The 12662-nt window shown below is 53.2% G+C and overlaps 1 protein-coding gene across 1 annotated transcript; it reads left to right on the top strand.

Moving 5' to 3' along the window:
* The first annotated feature begins 6633 nt into the window (after nt 1-6633).
* LOC102462468 (nodal homolog) lies at nt 6634-12662 on the top strand. Its single transcript, XM_006134054.3, has 3 exons — nt 6634-7012; nt 9456-10243; nt 12037-12662. Exons 1-3 carry the CDS (start codon nt 6697-6699, stop codon nt 12187-12189), a joined length of 1257 nt encoding a protein of 418 aa, XP_006134116.1. The 5' UTR covers nt 6634-6696; the 3' UTR covers nt 12190-12662.

The raw sequence follows: 12662 nt of genomic DNA, 5'->3' as shown, positions 1-12662 counted from the left end.
CGACAGAGAGCATCCACACACAAAAGTGCATCGAAAAAGTGATCTGCTTTTTCGAAAGAGAGCGTCCACACTGAATGGAGGCTCTCTCGCATGTCCGCTGTGATTGCTATGGATGGAGTGGCCACCAGGGCACCTGTGCTTTTTCCTCTTCCCTCTTCTTTCGAAAAAACTTCCTCTCCCCCATCCACACTCGCCTGTTTCTGAAAGCGCTCTTTCGGAAGAAGGCTTCTTCCTCGTAGAAAGAGGATTACCAATGTCGGAAAAACCTTCTGTTCTTTCGATTTACTTTCGGAAGAACGCAACAGCAGTGTACGTTAGGTTTTGTAGGAAAAACGGCCATTTTTCTGACAAAACTCTGTAGTGTAGACATGTCCTCTATTTACCACTAAGAGCATCCTCCCATCTTGCGTGCCTCCAGACATGGATCAGCTCCCTCCTGTCCTTTCCTACCCTTCTTTCCTCTGGCCCAATCCAGCTTCCTGGTCTTCTCTCAGCCCCTCGCCCACTTCCCATCCATCTCCTGCCCCCACCACACTGACAAATGCTCCTGGCTAGTCCAGTCTCCCTCAGTCACTCTGGGGTTATGTCAACACTGCAGCTGAGGCTTGGGAGGAGCCTCCCGACCTGTGTCCACAGACATGTGCTAACAGATGCTCGGGCTGGAGCGGAGGCTCTCATGCCTGCAGAGGAGACACCTGAGATCCCACATTCCAGCCTAAACCTCAACGTCAATGCAGTGCTTCTATGGCTGCTTATAGTGTGAGCCCTGCTGCCGCACTCTTTGGGGTCAGTCTGGGAGGCTCACCTAGAGTCCCAGCATAAATCTGCCCCCAGAGCTGTCTTCTCTGCATGAGTCTCCTCTGGCCCGGAGCAGGGCCTCACAGCAGAAGAGTGGAACCCAGATGGGAACCCTTGTGTCTCTCCCGCAGGGACTCGGTCCTGTCCCATCAGCGGCTGGGGAGCCGAAGTGGTGGGTTTCCGCCTTGGGAATCCCGCAGGCCTGAGTCTCTCCAAGTCCTTCTGGGCTCAGCAGGAGCAAGCACCATTCTTCTCACGCGGGCCATGTCTCGGCTCACACCAGACACTCCGTGTGAGTGGCTCCTTCCACACTTGCCCACCCCGGGGTGTCTTGCACCTGCCCTGGAAGTCTGTGGTCCTGGTGGCTGTTGGTGACAAGATGCCGGACTGGAGGGACCATTCCTACAATCCCGACCGAATTCTGTGCACATGCCGTGCATTGAGGGACGTTGCCTCATCAAGAGAGGAGGATTTTGCCCTCGCTGAGTGTGAACGAGTTTATTTTCTGCAGCGCAAAGGGCGGGTGTGCAGGGTCAGACTGTCTGAAGTCAAAATTCTCTTGGCTCTAAACGCTTTTCAAGGCAGACAATATTTGAACACTTCAGGAGAAGGAAACAAAAATGCTTTTTTCATTTTCCTCCGTGGCTGTGGGACCATAACCAGACTCTTTGATCCTGGCCGAGTGGCTCCTTGAGATTTGGAGGATCTGCAGTGTCGTGTAGGGAGGGGGAAGACGTGTGGGGCGTGGAGAGAATGGGCATTCGGTATTCGTCCATCTCCACCCTAAGCCACTTCACACAGAGCTGGATCAGATACAGTAAAAATCAAGAGGCAAGTATCAGTTTCATTTTCATCTCAAAATGGCAATTTGGGTCATCTGTTTGAAGTAACTGATTAATAACGAACTCCTGCTAGCAAGACTAACAGGAGGTTTTAAGAGATATCAATCTCCCCTTTTACTTTATCTTACACTTCCCTAGGCTCTCTGGTTTGCTGCTTTTCCTACTACAACTCTCCCCTGCTATCTCTTACAGTTTACCCTCACATTAAATTCATATTCATCCCAACTTACTAATGTGCAGCTTACGGCCCCTCTGAATTCAGTGCTATGAGTTGTATACAATCTTTAACATAGACCAAACTACTCCTCTTCTCATATTAATGTCTAGTTTAAACTACTATTGTACTAGGCAACAGGTTTAAAACAAACCAAAGGAAGTATTTCTTCACACAATGCACAGGCAACCTGTGGAACTCCTTGCCAGAGGATGCATGAAGACCAAGACTATAACAGGATCCAAAAAAGGAATTAGATAAATTGATAGAGGATAGGTCTATCCAAGGCTATTAGCCAGGATGGGCAGGAATGGTGGCCCTAGCCTCTGTTTGTCAGAAGCTGGAAATGGGTGATGGGAGGGATCACTGGATGATTCTCTGTTTTGTTCACTCCCTTTGGGACACCTGGCATTGGCAGACAGGACACTGGGCTGGATGGACCTTTGGGCTGACCCCATCTGGCCGTTCTTATGGTCTTAGGAGCTTTATTTATATTTCAAGCCTGCATAAGAAAGCCCACAGAACTTCAGACAGTGATTCCAGTTTCAAGCCCATCACTTGTGGTTGAAACTGCAGCACGTTTTTTAGAAAGACGCCCAGTCTTGGCTTACAGACATTTCGGTGATAAGGGATCCAGCCATTCTGGTAACGGTTTCGCCAATGCTGTACGTAAAGCTAATGCCCCTTTCTCTTTTCCTATTCCCCTGCATATGCTGTGCTAGCACCCTGAGCAGCAGCATGACGCTGGGAGATCATGTACCATGACCCCCAAGTCCATTTCAGAGTCACTGCTTTCCAGGGGGCACCCCCCCTGGCCTTTCATTGAGACCTACTCTCTTTGTTCCTTGATACAAGACTTCGCATTTGCCTGTATCAAAAGACCAGCTGTCCAAGTGAGCCCAGCGAGCAAAGTTAGCAAGTCAGTCTGTGTAACTGACCTGTCTCATCATCGCTTGCCCTGCTACCAACTTATGAGGCATCTGAAAAATTTACCAGCAGTGATTTTATATTTTCGCAAACCCTTCCTTTGGATGATTGCCTTGTAAGATCAATCAGCTAGTTACATTTTAATTGCTGTAAAGGCGCTATACTGGGTTTTTCTAGCGCTAACACTGTACAGATCTAAATCAAACGCTTTCGAGATGCTCTCCCATGTCAACATAATGACCTTTATCAATTAAACTTGTAATCTCAAAAAACAATATCAAGTTTAGCTGACAAGATCTATTTTCTATACGGCTGTGTTGATTGGCATTAATTATGCTACTGTTTTTTACTTCTTTACTGAGTAAGGCTTGTATCAGCCTGTCCATGTATTTGCCCGTGATAAACATCAGGTTAATTGACCTTATCATTCATCTGGTTCATCTTGGTAGATGGGAATAACTGTGGGGACAATATGGTTAATGAGAAAACAGAGCTATACATCATCCCAAATGCCAGGGGAAAGTTAACAGCAGTGCAGAGGGGGGAATTTTGTATGTTAACAGCACACCAGGAAGAAATAGAAAGTAGTCCTAAGAGAAGAGTAGTCTCTGGGAAAAGACAATAGGGAAAAGAAATTTACTTCTCTGGCCGCTGGGTGGCAGGAAGAACACATCAGAGACCAGTTCATGGCAAAAGATGAATACTAGAAAGCAATGTAATTCAGTACATTCCCAGAGATAACATCCCTGCATTTGCATTAGGCAACACAAATAACAACAATTCTGCTTACACAAGGGAGATCATGCAAACAGTACTTCAACAAAATGTTCGAGCTTCAAACACCTGTAGGCAAGACTCTTCCTTGGTGGACCCAGAAACACCTTGCGTTTGCAATTTTAAAACCGGGGAAACATTTTCAAAAGCATGGGAAGTGACTTAAATGCCTAACCCCCACTGGCTTTAAAGTAAGCTACTAAGACTTACTTTAGTCCAAGAAAGAGATCTTGGCGTTATCGTGGATAGTTCTCTGAAAACTTCCACACAGTGTACAGCGGTGGTCAAAAAGGCAAATAGGATGCTAGGAATTATTAAGAAAGGGATAGAAAATAAGATACAGAATATCTTACTGCCCCTGTATAAAACTATGGTACGCCCACATCTTGAATACTGTGTACAGATGTGGTCTCCTCACCTCAAAAAAGATATTTTGGCCTTGGAAAGGGTTCAGAAAAGGGCAACTAAAATGATTAGGGGTTTGGAACGGGTCCCATATGAAGAGAGGCTACAGTAACTGGGACTTCTCAGTTTAGAAAAGAGGAGACTGAGGGGGGATATGATAGAGGTCTATAAAATCATGAGTGGTGTGGAGAGGGTGAATAAAGAAAAGTTATTTATTAGTTCCCATAATAGAAGAACTAGAGGACACCAAATGAAATTAATGGGTAGCAGGTTTAAAACTAATAAAAGAATGTTCTTCACAAAGCGTGTAGTCAACCTGTGGAACTCCTTGCCAGAGGAGGCTGTGAAAGCTAGGAATATAACAGAGTTTAAAGAGAAGCTAGGGTATGTCTACACTACCACCCTAGTTCAAACTAGGGTGGTAATGTAGGCAACCAGAGTTGCAAATGAAGCCAGGGATTTGAATTTCCCGGGCTTCATTTGCATATAGCTGGGCGCCGCCATTTTTAAATGTCCTCTACACGTGGCACGGATTAGGTAGTTCGGACTAGGGTTAACGGATTCCGCAGGTTTCCGTCCATGTCGGTGTTTTCCTGCCGGAACCGTTAAAGTGACACTCGTGTAAAGCCAGAGCATGCGAGTGAGGGGTGCGGGAGACTCTCTTGGTTACAACAGTCTTGCTGCCCACTCGCTAGCCTTGATTGCCTATCGCCAGTGCACAGGCTGAAAGTGAATCCAGCATCTTTCCTGTGTGAAACCCCAGAGGGCAGCACAGACCCGTTGTTCAGTTCCCAGCTTTTCCACAAGCACCCAGCATGTCTTTATTTTCCCCTGGCCAGGTTCTAAGCCCCCCTCTTGCTCCGTGAATACTCCTGGGCTGTGTCTAGACTGCTTTTGTGGAAAAACTTGCCAGCTGTCTACACTGGCTGCTTGAATTTCCGCAAGAACACTGACGATCTCATGTAAGAAATCAGTGCTTCTTGCGGAAATACTATGCTGCTCCCGTTCGGGCAGAAGTCCTTTTGGGTAAAAGCTTTTGCACAAAAGGGCCAGTGTAGACAGCTCAGATTTGTTTGGTGCAAAAAAGCCCCAATCGCGAAAATGGCGATCGGGGCTTTTTTGCGCAAAAGCGCGTCTAGATTGGCACGGACGCTTTTCCACAAAAAGTGCTTTTGCAGAAAAGCGTCCGTGCCAATCTAGATGCTCTTTTCCACAAATGCGTTTAACGGAAAACTTTTCTGTTAAAAGCATTTGCGGAAAATCCTGCCAGTCTAGACGTAGCCCTGCTGTTCAGTCTTTTGAGGGACAATGCTGGGGGTGGAATTTTCAGCAGCAGAATATAATTATCCAACTTGGAATTTGGCCTGGACTCAGTCCGTCCTCCTGCTCTTTATGAAATACGTCAAAAAACCAAGTGGCCACAGAGGCTAAGTCTGCACGGCAATGTTATGTTAGGATACCGGAGTATCCTGCGTCTTCACAGCAAGCCCGTTATTTCCGGCGTGCTTTTCCGACGTCCCTGTAAACCTCATTCCGTGAGGAGTTTCGGAATAGCGGGCTCGTTCGAAATAAGCGCTGCGTAGTCGTGCCAAAGTACGAAATAAACTATTTTGAAATAAGATTGAAATAAGATACGTGGTTTGCACAGCTCAAATTGCGTAGACGCACTCTTCAATGCCTCACGCAACGTTACAGGGTTGCTCAAGAACTGAGCTGCTCAAGATAGTGACTCTACAGATTTATAAATACAGTACAACTGGACACACGACCAGACTCAGATCTAGGCATGTTACTGTGGTGAGTTTTTCCGCCCAGAATCTACAACTGTTCTGAAACTGGGACACCTTCAGAAAAGTACCTTGCTTCATGTTCTCAGTTAGTAGCATTGTTACCGTCTAACGTCGCTCCAGAATGGGCATCCTGAGAAAATTCTGTTTTTCGAATGGGACTCTCAGTAAAAAGGATCTGGTAGGTGCTTGACAAAACTGAAACAACAAGCAAAGCCAGGGAGTGAAATATTGCTGCCTGCTTTCTCCTCTTGGCTCTTTTGGTTCTGTAATCTTGGTGCGTTCCTTATCATAAGGGAGCGAGCTTTTTATTGTCTCTCCTGACTGTCACTTCCAGTTTGATGCTGTTAAAATCAGCCAGCCTGTTTCCATGCTCTGAATAACTCCATTTTGCCCTCAATTAAGTCCTCCCAATAAAACAATTCCCCCTTCACCTTTCCACAGGCGTCACAAGGCAATCACCCACATTAAAACCATGAATTCCTAACAACTAGAGAGATTGCCCCCGAATCTGGATTCCCTCACTCTGGGCAAAGTGTAAAAGCAGAAGCCACCAGCAAATCCCTCTGGATGAGGGAGGATTTCAGGATCTGGCCGTTCTCAGGCCCTTGGGAAATGATCATTCCAGGCCACATTCCAGTTTGGGCCAATGCATAAGGGGGAAGAGTTCTGAGAGGTAATTAATCACCTGCTCTGTGGGTCTTCCCATCACTTCCTCATTAGAGGGAGGGGTTGCATAAGAATAGGGACCATGTGGAGCCTGTAGAAGGTTGACAGCTTGGGACTGGGGATGCGGGGAGGTGTTGACATCAAAGAGGCTGCTCCGGGAGCCCCAGGTATATAGTGTCTGTAGGCAGCAGCGAAGAAGAAAGTCGCAGAGCCAGACAGCTCCGGGTGTTGAAAGGAGCCAGAGGGGACTGTAAGCAGCTTAGCTCAGAGAGAGGCAGCGATGCCACCCAGGCGCACGTGCGGTGGTTGGGAGCTGGCGTTTTGGGCTCTCACCCTCCTGCAGCTGGGCACGTCGGAGCCCCGCGGGGTCCTGCCGCACAAGGATGAGCAGCAGTTGCCTCCTGCAGGATCTGGCCCAGGGCTAACGAGTCCGTCTGCGGTCCGTGGCATCAGGCCCTCGCCCCGGGCGCTGTGGTACCCGGTGTACATGATGCAGCTGTACCGGGCTCTGGTCACCGGGAATCCCCTGGGGCAGCCCACCAGGGAGACATCAGCGCTGCAGGAATCGGACACGGTCCTAAGCCTCCGGGCTAGAAGTAGGTGATGCTCATTTATTCTTGTGTCTCTCCTTCCCTGTGTGCCTAGCTGGCCCCAAGAGGGGGGGGGGGGGGGGGGATCCAGCCCTGGGCTTTGTCAGACTCTGTGGTCTCTGTAGGGCTTTGGCTACTCCAGCTCCTCTGCTTTTGTGGATTGGGACCCCAGATGTCTGTGTGAAGGGACCGCATGAGGACCCAATCCACATCTCCGCTGTTTTGACATCTGGCAGGAACAGGCCCCGGTTGCTGTTTTGTTAAGGGCTGGCGCGTGGGGAGAGTGAGAGAGACCTGGCGGGATGCGGGGGAAGGGGAGGGGTGTCTTGCTCTGAAGGGGCCAGTCCTGAGCCTGGATCCTGAACTCTGCAGAGACGGCCGCTGGCCCTGCCAGCAGATGAATGCCAAGGGGTTGCCCTCAGTCCCCAAGCTCTGTCGGGCAGGTTAGCTGGAAAGACAGGTCTTTGTGCAGCGATGTCCCCTCGCCAACGGCCAGCGTGGGATCGGGGAGCTGGAGAGCCCTGGCTGGGGTGATTGAGTCAGGGTGGGTCCTGCTTTGGGCAGGGGGCTGGACTCGGTGCCTCCTGTCTCTGCCCGCCCTGGGGTTCTGATAGCAGGGCCCTAGCTCAGGCTGCAGGCCTGCGGTACTTTGGGGCACAGGGCAGAGCTTCCACCTAGCTGCTTCTTAGCGGCAAAGGAGCCTGGGACAGAGGGATGAGAAAGCGCCTTGGGAAGGCAAAGGGACCAGCCGCTCTGGTTCACAAGGCGGCGCCCAAGCCTGGCGCACAGGGGGCAGGCGTTTCTCACTCCACGCATGCGAGCCCTCCGCCCACCAACCACCCCAGTGGCCTGAGATTCTGAGCCAAGGCCGCAGGGTGCCCAGCAAAGCCATTTCACTCCCAGGCGCAAACCCAGCCGGACCCAGGAACGTCAGTAACCAACCGCCTGGCAAAGTCAGTGGGAGGAAGGAACCGGGCAGATTGCAACAGCTACCTGCTGGCAAAGTTCATGCTAGTGCCTTGCAGTAAGGGTGGGGCTACGTCCCATCACAGAGCCTCCTTTCACCACTCTCAGCCCCACGGCTTTGCTTTATTAATGCTGCAAATAACTAACAACAGGGAGCATTTTAAAAAGCACCTACCTTACATCGGGTAAGATCTGAACATTTTATCCGGTAGCACCAGCATCAACAGCATTAATGAACAATTTCATTGGCAGGCAGAGTGATGTAGGAGCTAGACCTCTGGGAAAGGACTCCTCTGTCCTCGGCTCTGCCACTGCCCTGTGAGGTGGCCTGGGGCAAGTCACTTAACCACCCGTGCCTCAGTTTCCCCATCCCCTTTGCAAAGGGCTTTTTGAGGATGAAAAGCACTCGGTGAGAAGTAGGTCTTTATGTGGCCTGTGGGAATGAATGTAGTATCAAAGCCTAGCCGGGCTGACTGGCAGATGCAATGTGCCTTATTTTTTTTTCTTCAAACAACCCAATAAAAGGAAAGGACGTAAGCTGGGATTTTCAGGGCCATCTAGTCAATTACCTGCCAGGAGCCCATTGAATTTTAATGAGATTTTGATAACTCATTGCCTTGGAGGGATCTTACCAGGCCTCCTTAACTGCAGCACTGCATGAATCAGCTGTGGGTAGAGATGGGGCCAGGGCCAGGCCAGCTGGCAGAAGAGGCGGGCGGGGAATATGCTGCTGCGGGGCTGGTGTTGGCCAGGGATGGCTGGGTCCCGGAGGCAAGAGGGGGGGTTTGCTCACGCTCAGGGAGGGATGCACAGACACAGGCTGGCCAAGGCCGCAAGACCCGGCCCACAGTGCAGCCAGGACAGGGCGGCCCGGCACTGCCCCAGGGCCAGCACTGGGAGGCAGAACACTGTCTCCTGGAGCCCCTGGGGGGCACACGCTGTGGGTCTATTCCAGCCCCCCGGTGAGGGGCCGCTTGCTCGCCTGCGGGAAGGCTCGGGCAGTGCCTTCGGCTGAAGCATGAAGCTGGTCCAGGGTGGAGGGAGGCAGCCATGCCTCAACCCCCGCCCCCACTTCTCCCTGCCCTTTATGGGGCCCAGAGACCCCCTCCCTACGGGCCTCCTCCCTGCATGGCCAGGCAGAGCCCAGCCCTACCCAATTAAAGCAGTACACAAGGTACAACCCCACATGTGGGGGCGGGAGGGTAAGTCGGGGCCCAGACTGGGGGAGATCCCCCCCCTCTAGCCCCGCCCCGGCGGACAGGGACCCATGGGATAGTGAGAGGCCTACCCCCCCGGGCCTGGCCCAGTGCCCTGCCCCCCCATGCACCTACCAGCGGCAGGCCCCCAGGGACTCCCCAAGGGGCATCACCGCTTTGCCCCGCCCCTGGCTGGACCGGCGCCCGTGGGCCACACTGGCGGGCGGTGGGGCGCAGGCCTTGTGTGGGGCCCACCCCTCACCTCTGGCCCCGGGTTTCTCTTGCAGGTTCTCTGCAGGCCGGGGATCGCTGGTCTCTCTCGTTCGACATGAGCGCCGTCTCCAGCGGCCACGAGGTGAAGCTGGCCGAGCTGCGGCTCCGCCTGCCGCCTGCCTCCCAGCCCCGCAACGTGACGGTGGACGTCTACCACAGCCAGGCGCGCCCGGGCAGCCCGGCCTGCGTGGACAGGCTCCTCCTGGGCACCTTCACCAGCAGCGCCGCGCTCGGCCACTCCTCCTGGCGCGTCTTCAACGTCACCAGCTCGCTCCGGTCCTGGCTCCGCCACGGCAGGCAAGCAGACGCGCAGCGCTCCCAGGGGCGGGAGAGGACCGGGTCAGCCCGCAACGCCACCGGGCGGATAGGCGGGCAGCCTTCCAGCGACTCCGGCCAGGCAGAGCCCGCCGGGTCCCACGGCACGACGGACAAGGCCCTGCTGGTCGTCTTCTCCAAAGACAAGCCTTCAGCCGAGCCCTCCCGGGCTTCTTCCCTCATCAGAACCGCAGAGGCCTCCAAGCACGTCATGGTGGACTCCACCTCCAAAGAGCCGGGGAACCGCCGGCACCGCCGGAACAAGCAGGAGAGGCAAAGGATTAAAATGGCCGATGTCTCCGGCCCAGGCCTGGGGGAGGGAGGCAGGCCCCTGTGCAAGAGGGTGGATATGATCGTGAACTTTGAGCAGACCGGCTGGGGCAGCTGGATCGTCTACCCCAAGAAGTACAACGCCTACCGGTGTGAGGGAGAGTGCCCAGCGCCCGTGGATGAGAGCTTCAAGCCAACTAACCATGCCTACATACAGGTAAAGGAGGCCTTTCCTGCAGAGTCCCCCCAGCACAGGGAATGAGCTGCCCCTGGCTCTGCACGGGGTGGGTGGTCTGCCGAGCCTGGAGATTAGAGCAAAACCCAAAGAACTGTCAAAGGAGGGGCAGTTTCCCAAGTCATGTCTCTCACGAGTGGCTAAGCCAACCCCAGCCTCCTAGAACCAGAGACGTTAGACATGGGAAGGGCTCACTGAGTCTTTAGGCCACGGCCCCTTCCCACCCTCATGCCAGCGTGGGACCGGCCACTGTGCGCGTCCGACATTGTCCAGGCTGGTTTACAAACGTCTCAGTCCACAGGGCGTCTGCCGCCTGAGCACACTGGGGTGAATTAAGACGGGGGCAGCGGGGAGGTTCTTGAGCAATCGTTACCGGCTGGACCAAGCATCGCCCTGAAAGCGGCTCCCTCAGGCCCTGCAGCCAACCGGAGCCAAGGGAGATTCCAGGCAAGGGCTGGCTCCTTTCTCTGCAGCAAAGTCCCATCCGGGGAACCTTGGCACATTCAGGCATTTTCAGGGCCACCCCTGCGGCTCTTGAGGGGGTCTGTGCTCCAAGAGGCCACGTCTGCACTAGGAAACTGTTTTGAAATGACTAAATTCGACCCAACTCCCAATTTTACAAAATCGAACTAGCGTGTCCTCACTGTGGGGACGCCTCGAAATGAGTCCGTGGCAGGTTCCGTTAATATGGACGCGCCACCTCAGCTTAGAGCCCCAGGAAGCACTGGGGGGGGGGGGGGGGTTGTGCATTCGAATGACTCTGGGGAGTTGTTAATTCGAAATAGTGGCACTGGAGCATCCACACGACGGCTACATGGAAATAACTATTTCGGAAACAGTGTTATTCCGGAGGGAAGCAGGAGTCCATATTTTGATATCAGCGGCCTGTTATTTCGAATAACGGCCTTGGTAGTGTGGACGCTCCGGCTATGTCTACACTGCGGGGTTTTTTGTGGAAGAGGATATGCAAATGGTGCGCTCATTTGCATATCTCCTTCCGGTTCTTTTTGCAGAAGAGGTTTTGCCGCTAAAAAGCCCTGTGTAGACGGGGCCTTTTGTCGGAAAGAAACCCCCTTTCACAAGAGCCTGTAAACCTCGATTTTAGAGGAATAAGTGATTTTGTGAAAAGGGGGGGGGGGTTCTGACAAATAGCCCCGTCTACACAGGGCTTTTTAGCAGCAAAACCTCTTCCACAAAAAATAACCAAGAAGATATGCAAATGAGTGTTCATTTGCATATCCTCTTCTGCAAAAAAAACGCAGAGCAGACATAGCTTCCGCTTCCCAATTCGACCTAAGGGGCGTTGCATGGACAGGGCAGAGAGACTTGCTGATTTCAGCCTGGCTTCTCCTCGGGCAAGGACCATTCGGGGGCAGGGAACAGTTTGGGTTCTGTTTGTACAGTGCGTTGGCCAGTGGGGTCCCGGGTCACGGCAGGGGCCTGTGTGTGTCTTGCCAGCATACAGAGACCACCACCGTATTTTGTGGGAGCCCCAACCATTTTCCAAGGTGACTAGCGATTTGGGGAAAAACAAGGAGGAGTCCTGTGGCCCCTTGGAGCCTAACCGATTTATTAGGGCCTGAGCTGCCAGCCGGAGAGGCCTTGCCAGGGCTGGATTCCTCGAGGGTGGATGCTCAGAAGGTGCCGAGAAGCCAGCTGCTGGAAGGGGTTTCGTGTGGGGCACCGAGTCACGAGACTTGTTGGCAAACCTCGCCCCCAGGCCGCACAGGCACAAGGCAAGTGGCTAACGCTGTCCCCTTTCTCTCTCCCCACAGAGCTTGCTGAAGCTGTACCAGCCCAACCGGGTCCCCTGCCCGGCCTGCGCGCCCGTCAAGATGAGCCCCCTCTCCATGCTGTACTACGAGAAAGGGGAAGTCGTCCTCCGCCACCACGAAGACATGATCATCGAGGAATGCGGCTGCAACTGAAGCAAGCTCTTCTCTGAGTGACTGAGAACCTGCAGCTCGGGTCAGTGATGAGCAGGGCCAGGCTACCACCACGAGACTCAGGCTCATCCCGCTCTGGGGTTGGCAGGGAGCAGGCCCCGGGCAGCCAGGAACCACCCCCCAAGCATGTGAAGCCAAATGTTTTAATAGGACAAAGGGTCAGGTCATTGCCCACCCACAGCTCAAGGCACTGCGGGAATCAAGCTGCCCCCAGGGGTGCTGTCCTCCTGGGATCCCAACAGGCCTCACCAGAGAAGTCTGGGCAGAAGACTGAGGAGGATAAAGGCAGGGTTGTGGATGCACAACACCCCCCTAGCCGGGAGGATCTGGGAAGGCAAACTCTGCCAGGGAAGTTGTATGGAAGTTTCCTTCCCCCAGCACCGCCTGCTGCAACTTTGTCTGCTCTGGGTCAATGCGGGCCAGCCAAATGCACTCTCAGGTGGAAATAGCTCTTC

The sequence above is a fragment of the Pelodiscus sinensis genome, chromosome 28 (genome assembly GCF_049634645.1).
Source record: "Pelodiscus sinensis isolate JC-2024 chromosome 28, ASM4963464v1, whole genome shotgun sequence".
In the NCBI taxonomy this organism is placed as follows: Eukaryota; Metazoa; Chordata; order Testudines; family Trionychidae; genus Pelodiscus; species Pelodiscus sinensis.
Note: the sequence above shows the minus strand (reverse complement) of the source record. Positions and strands in the feature narration are given on the sequence as shown.

Coding starts and splice junctions, on each gene's coding strand:
- LOC102462468 (XM_006134054.3), top strand. CDS start 6,697: ATGCCACCCAGGCGCACGTGCGGTGGTTGGGAGCTGGCGTTTTGGGCT. Junction 7,013..9,455: donor CCTAAGCCTCCGGGCTAGAA/GTAGGTGATGCT, acceptor TTTCTCTTGCAG/GTTCTCTGCAGGCCGGGGAT. Junction 10,244..12,036: donor CTAACCATGCCTACATACAG/GTAAAGGAGGCC, acceptor CTCTCCCCACAG/AGCTTGCTGAAGCTGTACCA.